At 50.0% G+C, this 14,394-nt stretch overlaps 1 protein-coding gene across 11 annotated transcripts in view; it reads right to left on the reverse strand.

Moving 5' to 3' along the window:
- Positions 1–104: 104 nt before the first annotated feature.
- Eri3 (ERI1 exoribonuclease family member 3) overlaps positions 105–14,394 on the reverse strand; it is a 133,587-nt gene continuing 119,297 nt past the window's right edge. For 10 of the 11 annotated variants that reach the window (XM_034636828.2, XM_027937171.2, XM_071617771.1 and 7 more), the window contains one exon: positions 105–638. In XM_034636828.2, the coding sequence (XP_034492719.1) occupies positions 556–638 (83 nt within the window). In that variant the 3' untranslated portion in view covers positions 105–555. The remainder of the gene's footprint in view (positions 639–14,394) is intronic. The other variant, XR_011708828.1, reaches the window with a different exon arrangement.

Below are 14,394 nucleotides of genomic sequence, written 5' to 3' on the forward strand. Positions count from 1 at the left end.
GGCCTTGGGTAGAGGCAGCCCAGAGAATGCTCCAACTGGTTCCCATCCTGACAGCACTAGCATAGCTGTAGCCTTACAAAGATGGCTGCACACACACCCAAAGCCTTGTTTCCCCGACTTTATTCAGTGGCACGTTCACAGCGGGGATGGGGGTAGACACAAGGTGGGGCCTGATCTGTCCTGGAGCCCTGGGGGCACCACACACCATGCACTATGATGGGAAGGGGGACAGGGAAGCTTGGTGGCCCCAGCAGTAGCCTGTGTGCCAGGGAGGAGGCGGCGGCGAGTGCCTGGGTCCCCCAGCCCAGGCCCACAATGGGAAGGGCTAATACTGGGCTGAGACTGAGGGATGGGGGTGGGGGTGGGCACAAAGTGTCTGCTCCAGAGAGGCCAAGCGGCCAAGTGCTTACCCAGGGCACAAGCCTACAGGGCAGCTGGGGGACACTCTGGGCGCAGGACTGTGCCACTCTCCCTTTTCCCCTCTGGTGAGGGAGAGGATGATTCTGGGCTGGGCCAAGCAGCTACCCTGTCCTGCCCCATCCCGTCCTCGGCCAATCAGAACGGCTTCGACGTCTGCTTGAAGATGAAGCCTCGATATGCGAGTGTCTTCATGATGTTGGCGATGTTCTTGCAGTCATCTGTAGGGAGGAACAGAAAGCATTTAAGTGGGCCCTACATCCTTCCTCTCCATGCCCACAGGTGCATGCGCAGGGTGGGAATGAGAAGCAGGGTTAGGTTCAAGAGCCATGGGCTCTAGAGGTCCCTGGCCTTGGTGGTAGCATCTCTGGCTTCAGGTTAGACTGGATGACACTGGGCCAGCAGGAAGCCTGGTCTTGAGGCTTTTCAGCCCCATAATTCATGCTGGAAATTGGCCGGCATGTCCTGTCCCGGCCCCGGCGGTGATGTATGGGCGCCGTCGCAGTAAGAAAAAGGCAGAGTAAATGTGTAATTTCTCCCTTGACGGCCCCCGGCCGCTGGGCGATCCTTCTTGTTGCCGCCGCGTGGGGACGGCCCGTCCGCCACACTCCGTCTTCCCGCCACCCGCCTTGATGTCTCCATTTCATTACTGTGTGGCCATTCATCACGCCCATGGCCAGGGTGACTTTGCCGGCACTTGCATATGTGGGAGATGTGGCCCAGGCCATAATCACTGGTGACAAGACACAAGGCTCAGCACTCCTGGGCCAGGGCCCTGGGAGTCACACCTGCTCTGGATACCTGTCTCTGTGTGGTCTTGGATAGGCCAGGGAGAGCCCAGATTTATGGCCTCTTTCAGTCCTGGCCATCTGCTAGACTCATGTATGTCAGCCCATTGCCTCGCCTGTCCTAGTAGGATCAAAGCCGGGTGCTGGTCACTTTCTTGGGCCCTGCCTCTGCCCACACCCCAGATTAAATGTCTGCTTGTGCCAGACCCTATCACAATTTCTCCACTATGGGTCTCTTGTGTAAAACTTGATGCTCTGGACACCCTGGAGGTCATATGCAGGAATGCTGGGCCTTGGGATCATGGACATAGGTCAGGACTTACTCCACGACTGCCAGCAGGAGGGGCAGCTGCCCAGAGCAGTCACCAGCTGCTATGCTGTCACCTGCCTCTCCTCTCACTCCTTTCCCATCTCCCATGCTCCTGGGCCATGACCAGGGCCTCAGCCGCCACCAGCCCTGAGGGGATCAATGCTGTGATTGCAGAAATATTGTACATCGATGTCATCATCAAGTATGGGGGGTTGGTAAGGTCAAGGTAGGGTCAGGAAGCCTCTGCATTTGTCAAGGACTGTCCCTTCCACTGGTCTCCAGACTGTTCCTTGCCAGGACCTCAACCTAGAAAAGGCAACCCTCTGCCTTAGAGCTAGGAAAAGGCTGTGGGTTGGAGAAGAGTGTCTGGTCAGCCCAGGGCCTGTCACTAGCCAGTCACCAGTTCAGCAGATCCTGCTTGGGGCAGGCAAATCACAGTCCTGTCTTGCAGAGGTCAACATGCATGTACCTGTGGTAGATACAGGTGTAGAGATGTGACACCTTGTTCCCCAGGGGCTCAGGCAGCCATGAGGGCTGGTCTAAGGCAGAATGGTGGGAAGACAGATGGGTGGGTAGTGGCGGCCATGGCAACTCCAGACGTGACCCATCCCCGTGGTTTATGGGCCGGACACGCACCCGGCTCAGCTGAGGCCCTGTCATTTGTCTCCCTTAGTGTGTATGCCTGGGCTATTGGGTGTACAGGGTGGAGGAGGGAGGGAGCTGTGACAGGAGGAGCAGGCAGTTGACAGGGGAATAAGACAAGAAGGGGCTTGGGAGGAGGAGGGGTTACGGTGGGGTCTAGGGTCTGTGATGGCACTGTTGGAGGGGTTGATAGGGTGATTTTCTTCCCAAATAAGCCTTGCTGTCGGGCACCTCCAATCCTTCCTGTCTCTTGCACTCTAGGGACTGTGGCTGCTGTGCATATTAAGAATAAGTCCCCTCGTTATCTGCAATTACCCAGCGGCCACACACCTCATTTCTTGCAGCAGAAAAGAAAATTAGTTTTCTATTGACTTCATCTAGCTCCTCCCTCATCACTGGACAAATCGCTCAATCTGCCTCCCTTCACCCAAGTGACTGTCCCGGCCCAGACCCCGAGGCCACCAGTCATCCAATGGGCAAGCACTGATCTCCTACCTGTGTGGGAAAGGGTCGCATGCCTCAGTCTCTGCCCTTGACCTGTCCCATGCTGCACAATGGATGACTTCACCCAAATCCTAAGCTTAGGCTGCCCTGAAGGTGACCCTCACCAGTCTCACCTCCCCCTGAGCTCCACACCATAAATTCCAATGTCTTTTGAACATTTCTTTCTAAATAAAGGCACAAAATGCTCCCATAATGAACATGTTTTCTCCCAAGCTTCTGCTTGCCTTGTGTTCTCCACACCAGAGAAGGGCATCATAATTCATTCAAATACCCAAAGAAACCTGAGGCAGGCTTCACACTCTGCCCTCTCCATGCTCCCCAAATCTAGTCAAGTAAGAACCTCTGAAGATGTGATCCCCTTATTCTCTAATCACTACTTCCCATGAGCAGCAGCCACCCCTGAGTCCAGACCTCATCGCCTTTCACTTGGATTACTACTACAGCCTGTTCTCTCTCCTCCCTGTAATTCATCCCATTGTAGCCAAAGCAAACTTTCTTCCACAAATCTGGCCAGGTCCTTCCTTCTTTAAATCCCTTTGGTGGCTCTCCCTGCCCTCTGTTCAAATGTGACTGTTCTTTAATGTGACTCAAAGCTTCAGCAAAACCTGTATAACCCTGTTATACCTCTGTCACCCTCGACTCCTGATCCCTGTACTCCAATCTCAAGGAACCACTTACTATTTGCTGAAAATGACAAAGTGCACTGTGGAATTAGACAAAGCTGTTCCAGTTTTAATTTCTCCCACCAGTTGCATGACATGTGGCAAGGGCTTCATTCATTTCTCTAAGCTCCAATGGCCTTAGCATCACTGTGAGCAAGGAACAGGTGCTCCATCCTGCATTTTTGTATAAGCCATTGTTTACACTCAGCCTTGTCAAATATCTGCTTGGCAAAGGAGCTGATATAGTGGAAGGGTGGCTCAGACCACTTAGAACACCTAGTGGGAGTTCATATAGAGCTAACAACCTGAGGCTGGCATGCTCTAGTTGGCTGCACTTGCCTGGGAACTGAAGAGCACAAGAAGCAACCTGGGCCAGGAAGACCCTCAGAGGAAAGGGGTCTGAGAAACTCTTGGGGAGCCATCCATTCACATACTGAATTCATTCAGCAAACATGCACTGACATGTGTACCCAGCACAGGTGGGCTGTGTGGTCTGAGGGATGTGCAAGATTCTGCAGCTCTCTGTCCTCATGGAGCTCAGAGACAGCCTTGCAAGTGGTGCAAGAAAAGGAGAAAAGTCATCTAGAAAAACTAGATGACATAGAAAAGTCATCTAGTTCTCCTTGATCCTTAGAAATGGATTCCTGGAAAAACAAAGCTAAGAAGAGGTCTTAGGGGATGTGGGAGGAGCTACCTGGGCAAGTTGGGGTTAATGTGAGAAAGGTATTCTCAGCATAATGCACAGTACAGGCACATTTCTGGAGGTGAAATATCAGGTGTCCAAAAAATTAGGTTTAGAAAGTGGGTGGGTGGGAGTAACATTGTTGTTGTAGCAGCAGCAAGGAAGTGACAAGATATGAAGCTGGTGAAATCAGCAGCAACTGACTAGAGTAGAAACCCTGAGGAACCCAAATGCTCAGCTAAGGAATGCAAAGTTTTAATATTCTGGCAAGACTACAGAGACATTTTAAGGAGGGGAATGATAGGACCAGATCTGTGTTTCAGAATTATTATCTCAGGATGTGAAGATGGGATTGGAGGGGCTAATCCTGAAGGCAGAGAGACCACTTGGCAGACTATACTTGGGCCCAGGCCAGAAAGGTTGACTCAGAATGAGGCCAGTAGCAGTGGAGATGGAGGTGGAGGTATACTTACAGAGTGGAGTGTGGATGGAGGCAAAAAAGTTTTTGGGAAAGAGAAATAAGTAAGCCTTAATGAGGGGATTTGGTGAGCTGGGAGAGGAATGAGTTCAGGATTTTAGTGCTACTCCATGAGATAAGGAATTCCAGATTAGGTGCAATTTTGGGGTAGTGATGAACTTAGCTTTGGATGAATGAAGTAATATTCCTATGCGACATCTGAGTTTATCAGGCATTTCTTTATGACTTTTCAGGCTTAGACTGTTACTTCAGAATGCCTTCTCTCTCCCAGTGTTCTAAGAAAAAAATCCTATATTTTCTTCTAACAGTTTCATCTATATTTTATATTTAACTTTTGAAATCTGTCTAGAATTTATTTTAATGTGTAGTAAGATAGAAGCTCTTATTTTTTTTTTCTGATGGATAAGCTGATTGTCCTATCCCCACTGACTAAACTGTCCATACTTTCTGCAGCCTTTTGAAATCACATATACAATTCGCATACATGGGTCTGTTAGAGCAGGATATAGAATGAACATGAAATAATCAAAGGGGGAGACCAGAGGGCAGCCAGGTGGCTTGTTGCTGACAGTGGGTCTTAAGAGGCAGTGTGGCCTAAAGGAACATGCAGATATAACCTGAAGCTTTCCTGTCTCCAAGTCTTTGCCAGGAAATACACCTTATTAGTGATCTCCAAGAAGTGGTGAGGGATGGGGCCAGAGCCAAACAAGAACAGCAAAGATGGGAGCAAGGTGGGAAAGAACGGGGGTGGGAAACATGCGAGGCATGGTAAGGATGAGATAGCAAGAACCCTGGGTGTGTCAGTGTTCTAGGACCTCATCTGCCTGCCTGTCGGCACATTCTGGAAGCAACAATACTCTCAGAGCAAAATGCTGTGGATCTACCCTGGGCAGATTTGATTTAACGCTGTCCTGATCTCACTTGGGACACACACTAAAAAAATTGTTAAAACTGAAATTCAAATTTAACCAGTATCCTATATTTTTATTCACTAAATCTGCCAACTCTTTGATGGGGACTGGGATACCAAGCTCCAGCTGGCTGGAATTCATGGTTTAGCCTCAAATGTTAGTTTGAAAGGAAGATGGGGGCCAAGGCAATGAATTTAGAACTGTAACAGCAGAGAGCCACCGCCCCCCCCGCCGCCAATTCTGTCCTGATTCGATGAGTTTGAACACAAACTCCACTTATTAGTAACTGTGAACTTGAGCAAGTTTCTAATCTTCAACTTTTCTGTGTTTTGGTTTCTACACTATAATGGGAATAACAGTGACAATTAGAGCAACTATGTCCCCCCAAAATCAAAAGATGAGTTTTTATTTGTAAAGTGCTTAAAAATAGTGTCTTAGTTATTGTCAATGTTGTTACGCTAATAACATCCAATAATATTGTTATTCCAACAACAATATCCTGATATCCCTCATCGCCCTGTCGTTTGTTCCAGACTTGGCCCACACAGATCCCTGGGACCCCATTCACAGCCACCTTCACCCTCTGGATACATTTTTCAGACATAAACTCCCTCTTCCAACAGACACAGTTCCCATAGCTTCCTATCCCTCCCGGGGGCCAGGGTCCTCACAGTCTTGACTCTGAACTGACCCCCTCTTTCCATCCTTCCCCTCAGCGCCCTCCCCCTCCACCCCACCCGAGGTGCCTGGAGGTGCCACAGGGCTGATGGTGAAGGATGACGGTGGTTCCACAATAAGGGGAAAAGGCAATTTCATCTTGATTAGCAGGCGATTTCTCTCTCCGTAATAAGCGCGCTCCAAATAATTAGCGTGTTTTACGTAATAATGAAATTACAGAAATGCAGTCCACTTATTCAAACAACTCACCATTACCATATTTTTAAATATTAGACTTAATTAGAGTTTATCACTTCAGAGAAGTATGCGGACCGAAGATGTTTTTTAAAAAAAATCCTCATAAAGTGTTTATTAAGCGCTGGTAAAGCTGGGATAATGATGTGTTTGGAAATTAAGGCAATCAAACACTTACCGCTGCTCCTGGAGGCCGGGCATGGAAATGAGGCCATTACACGCCCATTACCCGCCAGCTCACAGCCACTTGGGGGGTGGGGGGAGGATGTGCCTGGCCGAGAGGGCATAGTGCCCGGAAATGCCTATGCCAACATCCCCCCCAGAGCTGCCTGACCAGTAAGCACAACAGCAAAACCCTTAAGTCACTTATACCACATTTGTCTACCAGGAACCCAACTCAGACTTGGCCAGGCAAGTGACTGGATTGGTCCCAAGTGCCAAAACATCATACCCAAGATCAATCCCGATCCAGACTCCCAGGGCTGGCAGGATTAGAGTTGATGTCAACTCCAATCAAACCCCAATGCAGAATGGGGACAGAGCCAGGTCAGGCAGCCTGGTAGGTCAGTGTGAGGAGTTGGAGGGTGAATCCTACCTGCTAGCTCAGGTGGAGGAAGCTACAGACACAGACCAGGTGACCACTGCTAAGTTTTTGCCACATAAGAAGGGGTCATAAAAGTGGTGGGAGGAAGCTGAGGAAATGAACTGGGAGCCAAAGAGGCAGAAGAGCCAGGACCTAGGCTTGGGAAAAGGCCTAGGGACAAAACCTGGATCAGGAAAAGCAGGCAGGAAGAGTAGCAGGGAGATGTCTGGTGGCTCTAGGCCCCATTTATCCCGGTGAATAACTAATTTCAGAATTTATAGTGCTGGGTTTTTGTTCTGTGGCCATTTATATCTACGAGGGGAGGAAATGAAGAGGCAGCGCGGACGCCACATCTTTCTGTGTTATTGCTTGTCTGCCATTTGCAAATCATTATTAATTGTGGGCCCTAGTGGCAGGCTGGGTGGGGGCCAGGCTGGGTACATCCACATAGCTCTTCATCAAGGACCCCAGCCGCTGCCCCAGAGAGCCAATTACCCCGCCCTGATTGGGATCAGATAAAGAGGGAATTTTTACAAATTAAGGAATAAATAGAATTTCCACACAGGGCGCGGGCAGGACCTGAGAGGCTATAATGAAAAACCATCCGTCACCATCAATGCGGCCTGGGTACGCAGCCCCAGCACTCCTTCTCTTGTGGGCCCGCCCTAATGCTCAGGGGCCTAGGCTAAGGGTCTAAGGACACCCCAACCCTCCCAAGGCCTGGAAGTGAACAAGGAGTCCCACGGGGGTATGTACACCCTTTGGGCTTTAGAGGCCTAGACACCAGCTCAGGCACTGGCCTGCATGCTGCTCCCCCTCGCCCTGCCTGCTTCCCCTAGGGGGTCTGGGAAGGAAGAGAGAGGCAGCTCTAAGAAGGATCAGAGTTGGGGACCACAGGGCAAAGACCACATCCATGTCCCACAGTCATGGCAGCCCTGGGGCAGAGCCCCAGCCCCCTGGACCACTCACTCTGGGCTCCCATTAGCGCTCCTCCCCTTGGATCATTAAATATGTATATCTTATTACACGCCTTGTTAGAGTATCGAGCTCTATTGACTGATGATAAATCCTGAGCCTCGTCGTGGCCATAAATTTATCTGGAGATGATGAAGACTCAATAATCTAGTCAGGCAGATAATATCATCGGGCCTTAAAAAAGATCATTACATTATATGTCAGAATTAAAAGTGAAATACGCCGTAGTAACAGGGCGGCTGCTCTGGCCATTACAACAGATACCCACCTCCCCCATCCCATTCCCAGCCAGCCCCATCCAGGTGGAGGGGTCAGGAGGCCCCACCTGCCTCCTAGCTCTGGGACGCCACAGCCAGGAGAGCTGGAGTAGAGCCAGATATCCCATGGCCAAGTGAAGGGACCTAGCTGAGAGGTAAGGGAAAGAAGTGGCTACTGAGAATAGCTGAACAGATCTGCCACACCTGGCAGTCACATCTGTCCCAACCAAGCTTCTACTTGACCTTATCCCCAAGGTTGTCCCATGGATCAGTCTTGTCCAGTCTTCAGTGGTTCCAATAGAAGGTATCAGGGCCTCACCCACTGCCAGAATGGCCTGAACACCCAGAACACAGACTCTATCCACAATGGGGACACTGAGAGACAGAGCAGTTGTTGATCTGCTAGCCTGTCCTGCTCTACGAGCCAGGGACCAGACCCTGTGCCAACAGCCTGCTGGAGGCTTTCTTATGAGCATGTGCTCTCAGGCCAGCCCTGGCACTTCCTTCCTAAGGGCCTTCTGCCCAGCTTCCATGTCCCAACCTCTGAGAAACTGTGTTGCCAGTCTCTTTCTTCTTTGACCTCATCATTATCACTCCTCCCTTGTCTTTTTCTGCCCATTTCCATTATAGCACCCTCAACTACTTAAACATCCTGTTCTTCCCTGGATACACGAAGTTCAAATAACCCCAGACTCTAACAATTACCAATTTTTCTTTTGCTCATGGGAACCTTGAAGTCATTTACACTTCTATTCTCCCCCACACATCATCCTTCCTGTCTTCACTTTTTCCTGCATCCACTTCTGACTGATGACACACTGTGCTGGCAGAGCCCACCACTCCCTCATGTGGCCTGGGTTATTCCCCCAAGGTCAGAGCCATTTCTGGTGCTCCCATAGCCCCCCTTGCCAGTCACTGTGTCAGGGGGGTGGGTAAGTGTTCTGGCTACCTGGGCATGACAGTAAGTTTGCTGGAAGCGCTTCAAGGAGTTATCTTTCCTCTTGTGAAAAGAAGCACAAGGGGAAAATAGAATAAGAAACGAAAAAAGCAGCCTCTTAACCGGGTACACACTGATGCCCTTAATTACAGAGGGTTCTATTCAGTGAGGAAGAAGGAAAAAGGGATACTGAATATGAATCAAGTAGTTTCTGTCCAAGTAATAAAACAGGCACCTCCCTTCAGAACCCGGCCTCCTCTACATTGTGCTGGATGTTTCCATACCTGCTCTGACTGTCTGGGACTGCAGAAGCCGTCTTCCAACCTGGGAGGAGAGTTAGCCTGTGAAGACTATGCTGAAGATAAGAGAGCAGAGAAATGGAGAAATCTGGGTATATTGCCGAGGTGCTGAGTTAGTCAGCCCTAGATCACCTTAACTCCAAATTTCTTCTGTGAAATAATAAAACCCTTTACTATTTAAGTTATTTTAAACTGGATAACCTATGACCTGTCCTTTTCTTGCAGCTGAAAGTACACTAACTGATTGATAGAGCATGTAAAGGCAGAAAGGAGAATGATACAGGAATGGAATCTGTTCTGCACAATGTAGAACTGACCAAATGGAGGAGGCAGGGCAAAGGGAAAAGAGGACACTACTACCTAAGGCTGGACAGTTGGTGACCTTATGCTCTCTTGAAACATTTGACCACATTGTTTCTTGCTGTATCTCAGGACACAGGCCATGTTACTAAGAAGACTAAAAAGAGTCATGGAACCCATGTAAAAATAAAAACTGTGATGCAAGAAAACAAAGGAGTTTTATATCTTGGCTTGCAATGTTAGTTGACTAAAAGACCTAGGGCTCCACATAATCATCAGATTCAGGCTTCCTCCTTCTTTCTGCCCTAACATTCTCAACATGTCTACCACACTGCCTCTGCTGCCAGCGTCCAAAATAGCTGCTGGAGCTCCAACTATCACATCTATGTACCAAGAAAAAGAAAGGAGGAGGACAGGAAAGGCAAGACCAGTGCACTCCTCTGCTGAATTGTTTCCCTTTAAGTATTGTTCCCAGAGGTCCCACATTCCAGGTTTACTCGTTTCTTACTGGCATATATTAAAGACATGGCCACACCTAGTTAAATGACAAACTAAAAAAAGCAGTCTTTTAACCAGGTACACACTGATGCCCCTAATTACTGAGAATTCTATTTAGTGAGGAAGAGGGGAAATGAGCATTGAGTATGTACCAAGTAGTTTCTGTCCTGGCAACATAATGGACATACCTCCCTGTGGAGCCTGGATTCCCATGAGCCATCATTTCAAACTTTTCCTTGCCAGTATCTCAGCTTTCTTATTCATTTTTCCTTCAGTCACCCTTGCCTCGAAAAACCAAACTCTGTCTTCTCTAGGCCTACATCTGGGCAAAAGTGGTTAGAGAAAATCCCACCCTACACATCAGCGCATCACCCTCTGCTGGGTGTACCGCTGCCAAGAAAGCCCTAGAGGTCCTGAGGTGTGTGTTCTCCTTTCATCCCTTGCTACAAGTTGAAGTTCCTTTCCACAGAGCTCAAGTCTACACTCCAGTCAGCACTGCAGTCCCTCGCCTTAGCCAGTCAGCCTTGTCTCCTGCTACATAGGGGCCACACAAGCCACTGCCTGCATCTGCACCAGTCCTCTCCTTGCACCTTGTCACAAGAGGGGACCAACCCTGCTGTCACTTCCAAAGCTGGTACATCCACTTCACCTGGGCTCTGAAGTCCAGCCTAGCACCCAGGCTTTCCAGGACTTGGCACTGTTTAGTACTTTCTCTCTAATGTAGCCTCTGCGCTCATCTGCCTTGATCTGTCACTCGAGCAGCTGAATATATGAACTCTCCTGTCTGGGAGCTGGGACGTCTCCTTTAACTCCATCTGGGCTAGTCACCCAGCCTCTCCTCCCTCTTGGTGTCAAATCTCGGAGCCATCACACTCCAGGTCCCACCCCCACCCCCCGTAATCTTCGCTTTACCAAAGCCACCTTCTCTCATGAGCCTTACTGCTCCCCCGGGCTGGTGACACGCGGACTGCTCCCTCCTTGAAGCTCACACTCCCTTGGCTTCCGAGACAACAACCTCCCTTTCCATCCCAATCCTCCAGGTTCCTGTGAACACTCCTCCCCTTCAGGTCATTCCCCAGGTGTGGTGATGTTCAGAGGACACAGGCCCTCACCCCTTTTCCATCTCTATTCTCCCTGGATAATAACCTCATTCATCCTGAGGCTTTAGTGACCATAAAATTTCGAATAATTTCGAAACCTAGATTCCCACTACATCATCATGGCGCAGGCCACATCCTCTCTCATCCAAGTGACAACAGTGCTACTGCCACTCTCTCCAAAATGGTGTCCTTTAAACTATGAATCTGGTCATTTGACTCCCTGTCTTAAAACTCTTATATGATCCTAGAGCGGAAAAGGGACATTAATGGAAACCATGGTGAAATTTAAACAAGGCCTTCAGTGTCATCAATAATATAGAGCCAGTGTTATCTCCTGGTGCTGACAGTTGCACTTTGATGATGCAAGATGTTAACTTCAGGGAAGGTGATGTTAGGGGTATACAGACACTTCTCTGCAAAGAGCTTAAGAATTAAGAATGGAAACAACCACCACCTTCCATGACTCCTTACTGCTCCCAGGACAGCACCCAAGATCCCTGATGAGGTCCGGAGACCTGGCCCTGTTGACGGCTCGGGCTTCATCTTTTCCACTCTCCTGTCCTACAGCCAAGTTCAGGCTCCTCTGCCTCTTGACTTTCACGTGCTCTTCCTTCTGCCTGGGACACTCCCCCAATGTACCCCTGGTGCTGCTCTTGACCCTGTTTTTTACCTTGGCCTCTCTTCCCTGTGTTCCCTCAGAACCCAGAGAGCCCCCTGTCATCACTACTTTGTCACCTCCTGCTAGACTACAGCCCCCCTGAGGGGTTATCTATACAAAGGCTCTCGGGAAGTATGTAGAGTCAAGGAAAGGAAGGCTTGCAGGAAGAGACAGAGGACAGAGGGGCAAGATCGCAAGTGCATCACCTCCAGCCCTGTCATTTGTTGCTCACAGCTGCCACACACCCAGGCTCTGAAAATCAAACCCAGTCCTTGTCTCCAGCATAAGTGCCCAAGGCTTCGTCTGTTTCCCCTCCATTCCCTCCTAGCATCTCGGCTCCCCCAGGACTCACTGTGCCAGGAGACTGCCTGACCTAAGCTCTCGGTGGTCTGCTCAGCCTGTCCTGCAAACGGAGGTAGCAGGAGTGGGAGTGGTGGTGCTGGCCAGTCCTAGCCAATGATGTCCTGGAGAAGGGCCTTAGGGATGCTGGGAAGGGGGGTGGCTGCCCTTCCTAAGCCCAGTCCCACCTGGTAAATATTTCATCCTCAAGCTGCTCAGCTAATCCCTATTAATTTCAATACCGCCGCCTTGCCTGGCTCAGCTCCCAATGCATTATTTATCCCCTTTGTTTGTTTGTCGCTAACAGGTGGGCCCCAGCGGAGGCGCTGACTGGGGACAAGCCCACTCCATCACAGTGTGGCTGTGAATTAATCATGAGGACTAATGGGAACCACCTCAGCTCCAGGCACTTCCCTAGCTCCCTCCCCCTGCCCTGGCACCCAGGGGTGGGCCAGGGCCATCTCAACTCAATTTAACTCAATTCAAAACAGCACATTTTATTTATTATCTGCCTATACTTGTCAGACACTATGCTACGCTTCAGGGATACAAGGTGAACAAAACAGACAGAAGTTCTGGCCCTCAGGGAACTTACAATCTAGTGGGGAGAGAGGCATTAGACAACTTTCAAGAAAGTGATTTCTTAATTACAACTGATTAAGTGCTGTAAAGGGTGAGTGCGGGGTGCTATGAAATGGAGGTGGGGTAGGGTGGCTGGCCAAGGCTAGGAGTCAAGGGAGGCTTCCTGAGGAAGCAAACTCTGAAACTGAGCTCTAACCATGAGCAGGAGTTAAGCAGGTCCAGGGTGGGAATATGAGCCTGGAACCAGGGGAAATAAAGCCAGAGGAAAGGACCTGAGGCAGGACCCAGGAGATTAGGGCAGAGCCTGCGGCCCAGGAAGCAGGAGGAGAGTGGCTTGAGAAGGAGCAGGAAAGGTGAGCAGAGACGGAGGTTGTGACTCTCGGGCCAGGTGGACAGGGACTGCCCCTAAGACAGCCAGGCTCAGCCTGGGGGTTCTTCTGCCTCAATGACCAGTCTTTGACCTTGTGGGTTACCATGGAGCCATCCTCAGCACGGATTGCCACTCCCGACACTGAAATAAACACACACGCACACTTGACTTGAGCAACTTCTGATTTCTTGACCCTGTGTTGTGGCCTTCTAAGGCTCTCCCTGGTGGTAGGCCCACCTCCTCCAAGGATTGCTAGGTTCCTACTTGCTCTTATGCACAGTCGGATGGTAATTAATCCCAACTGCCCATGTCAGGGAAACACCTGGGGTCAAGTGTGGGCTTCTCAGCACCCTGAATGCTTAGGCATCACTAGGGGAAGACAGAGCTGGGAACCTCCTCACTTCACCTTCCAGGAAGGAACTTTCCTTGCCTCTGAGGCTGTCTGGTCTGAAAATCCACAAGACCTCAGCAAATGTCTTGTGAATGAATGAATGAACAAAGCGAAGGTCCCACCATCTCCCACAAAGATCTGTTCTCCAGATGCTTCCCTCAGAAGCCTTTTTGGAGATTTTAACAGATAAAGGAGCTAACAGGTACTCAGGGTTTTATAGAACTTACTTTAGTAAGCCTGGGAGTTAGAAGCCATAGTCAACCCCACCTTAAAAGAGTCTAAGAAAGAGGCCCAGATGCAGAGTGACTTACCCAGGAGCACTTGACTTTGAAGGGACAAGCCTTAACAGAATAAGGTTAGCCTGGCTCTGGCATGTGCCATATGCTCCCTTTGTGATCATTTCCCCAGGTTTCTTCCTCGGTGGCTCCAGGAATCCAAGCTTTTGAGAACGATACTAAAAGGCCCCTGGTTTATGAGGCAAGTGCAGCTCTGCCAGGGCAGAGGCCTCACTGTGCACATGCTCAGGGTTTGTAATTCTATTCAAAGTGGCCACTTTGAAAATCCATATGTCTCCAGGCTCCCCGTACATCATGGTGTCAAGTCCTGGAGCAGAGACATCCATCAGCAGCTCCCAAACGCCATGGTCGGTATGCCCACACCACGGATCCCACCCGCGTGCTCATCCCTGGCTCCCGCAGCTGTGGTAACACTGCCCTGCCTGGTGCAGGCTCACTCGAGCCTTGACCCTTGGGCTGGCCAGCCTTCCCTGGCTGCCTTCGGACTGGCCTGGCCGGCTGCC

This window comes from Marmota flaviventris, chromosome 10 (assembly GCF_047511675.1).
Source record: "Marmota flaviventris isolate mMarFla1 chromosome 10, mMarFla1.hap1, whole genome shotgun sequence".
Classification (NCBI taxonomy): Eukaryota; Metazoa; Chordata; class Mammalia; order Rodentia; family Sciuridae; genus Marmota; species Marmota flaviventris.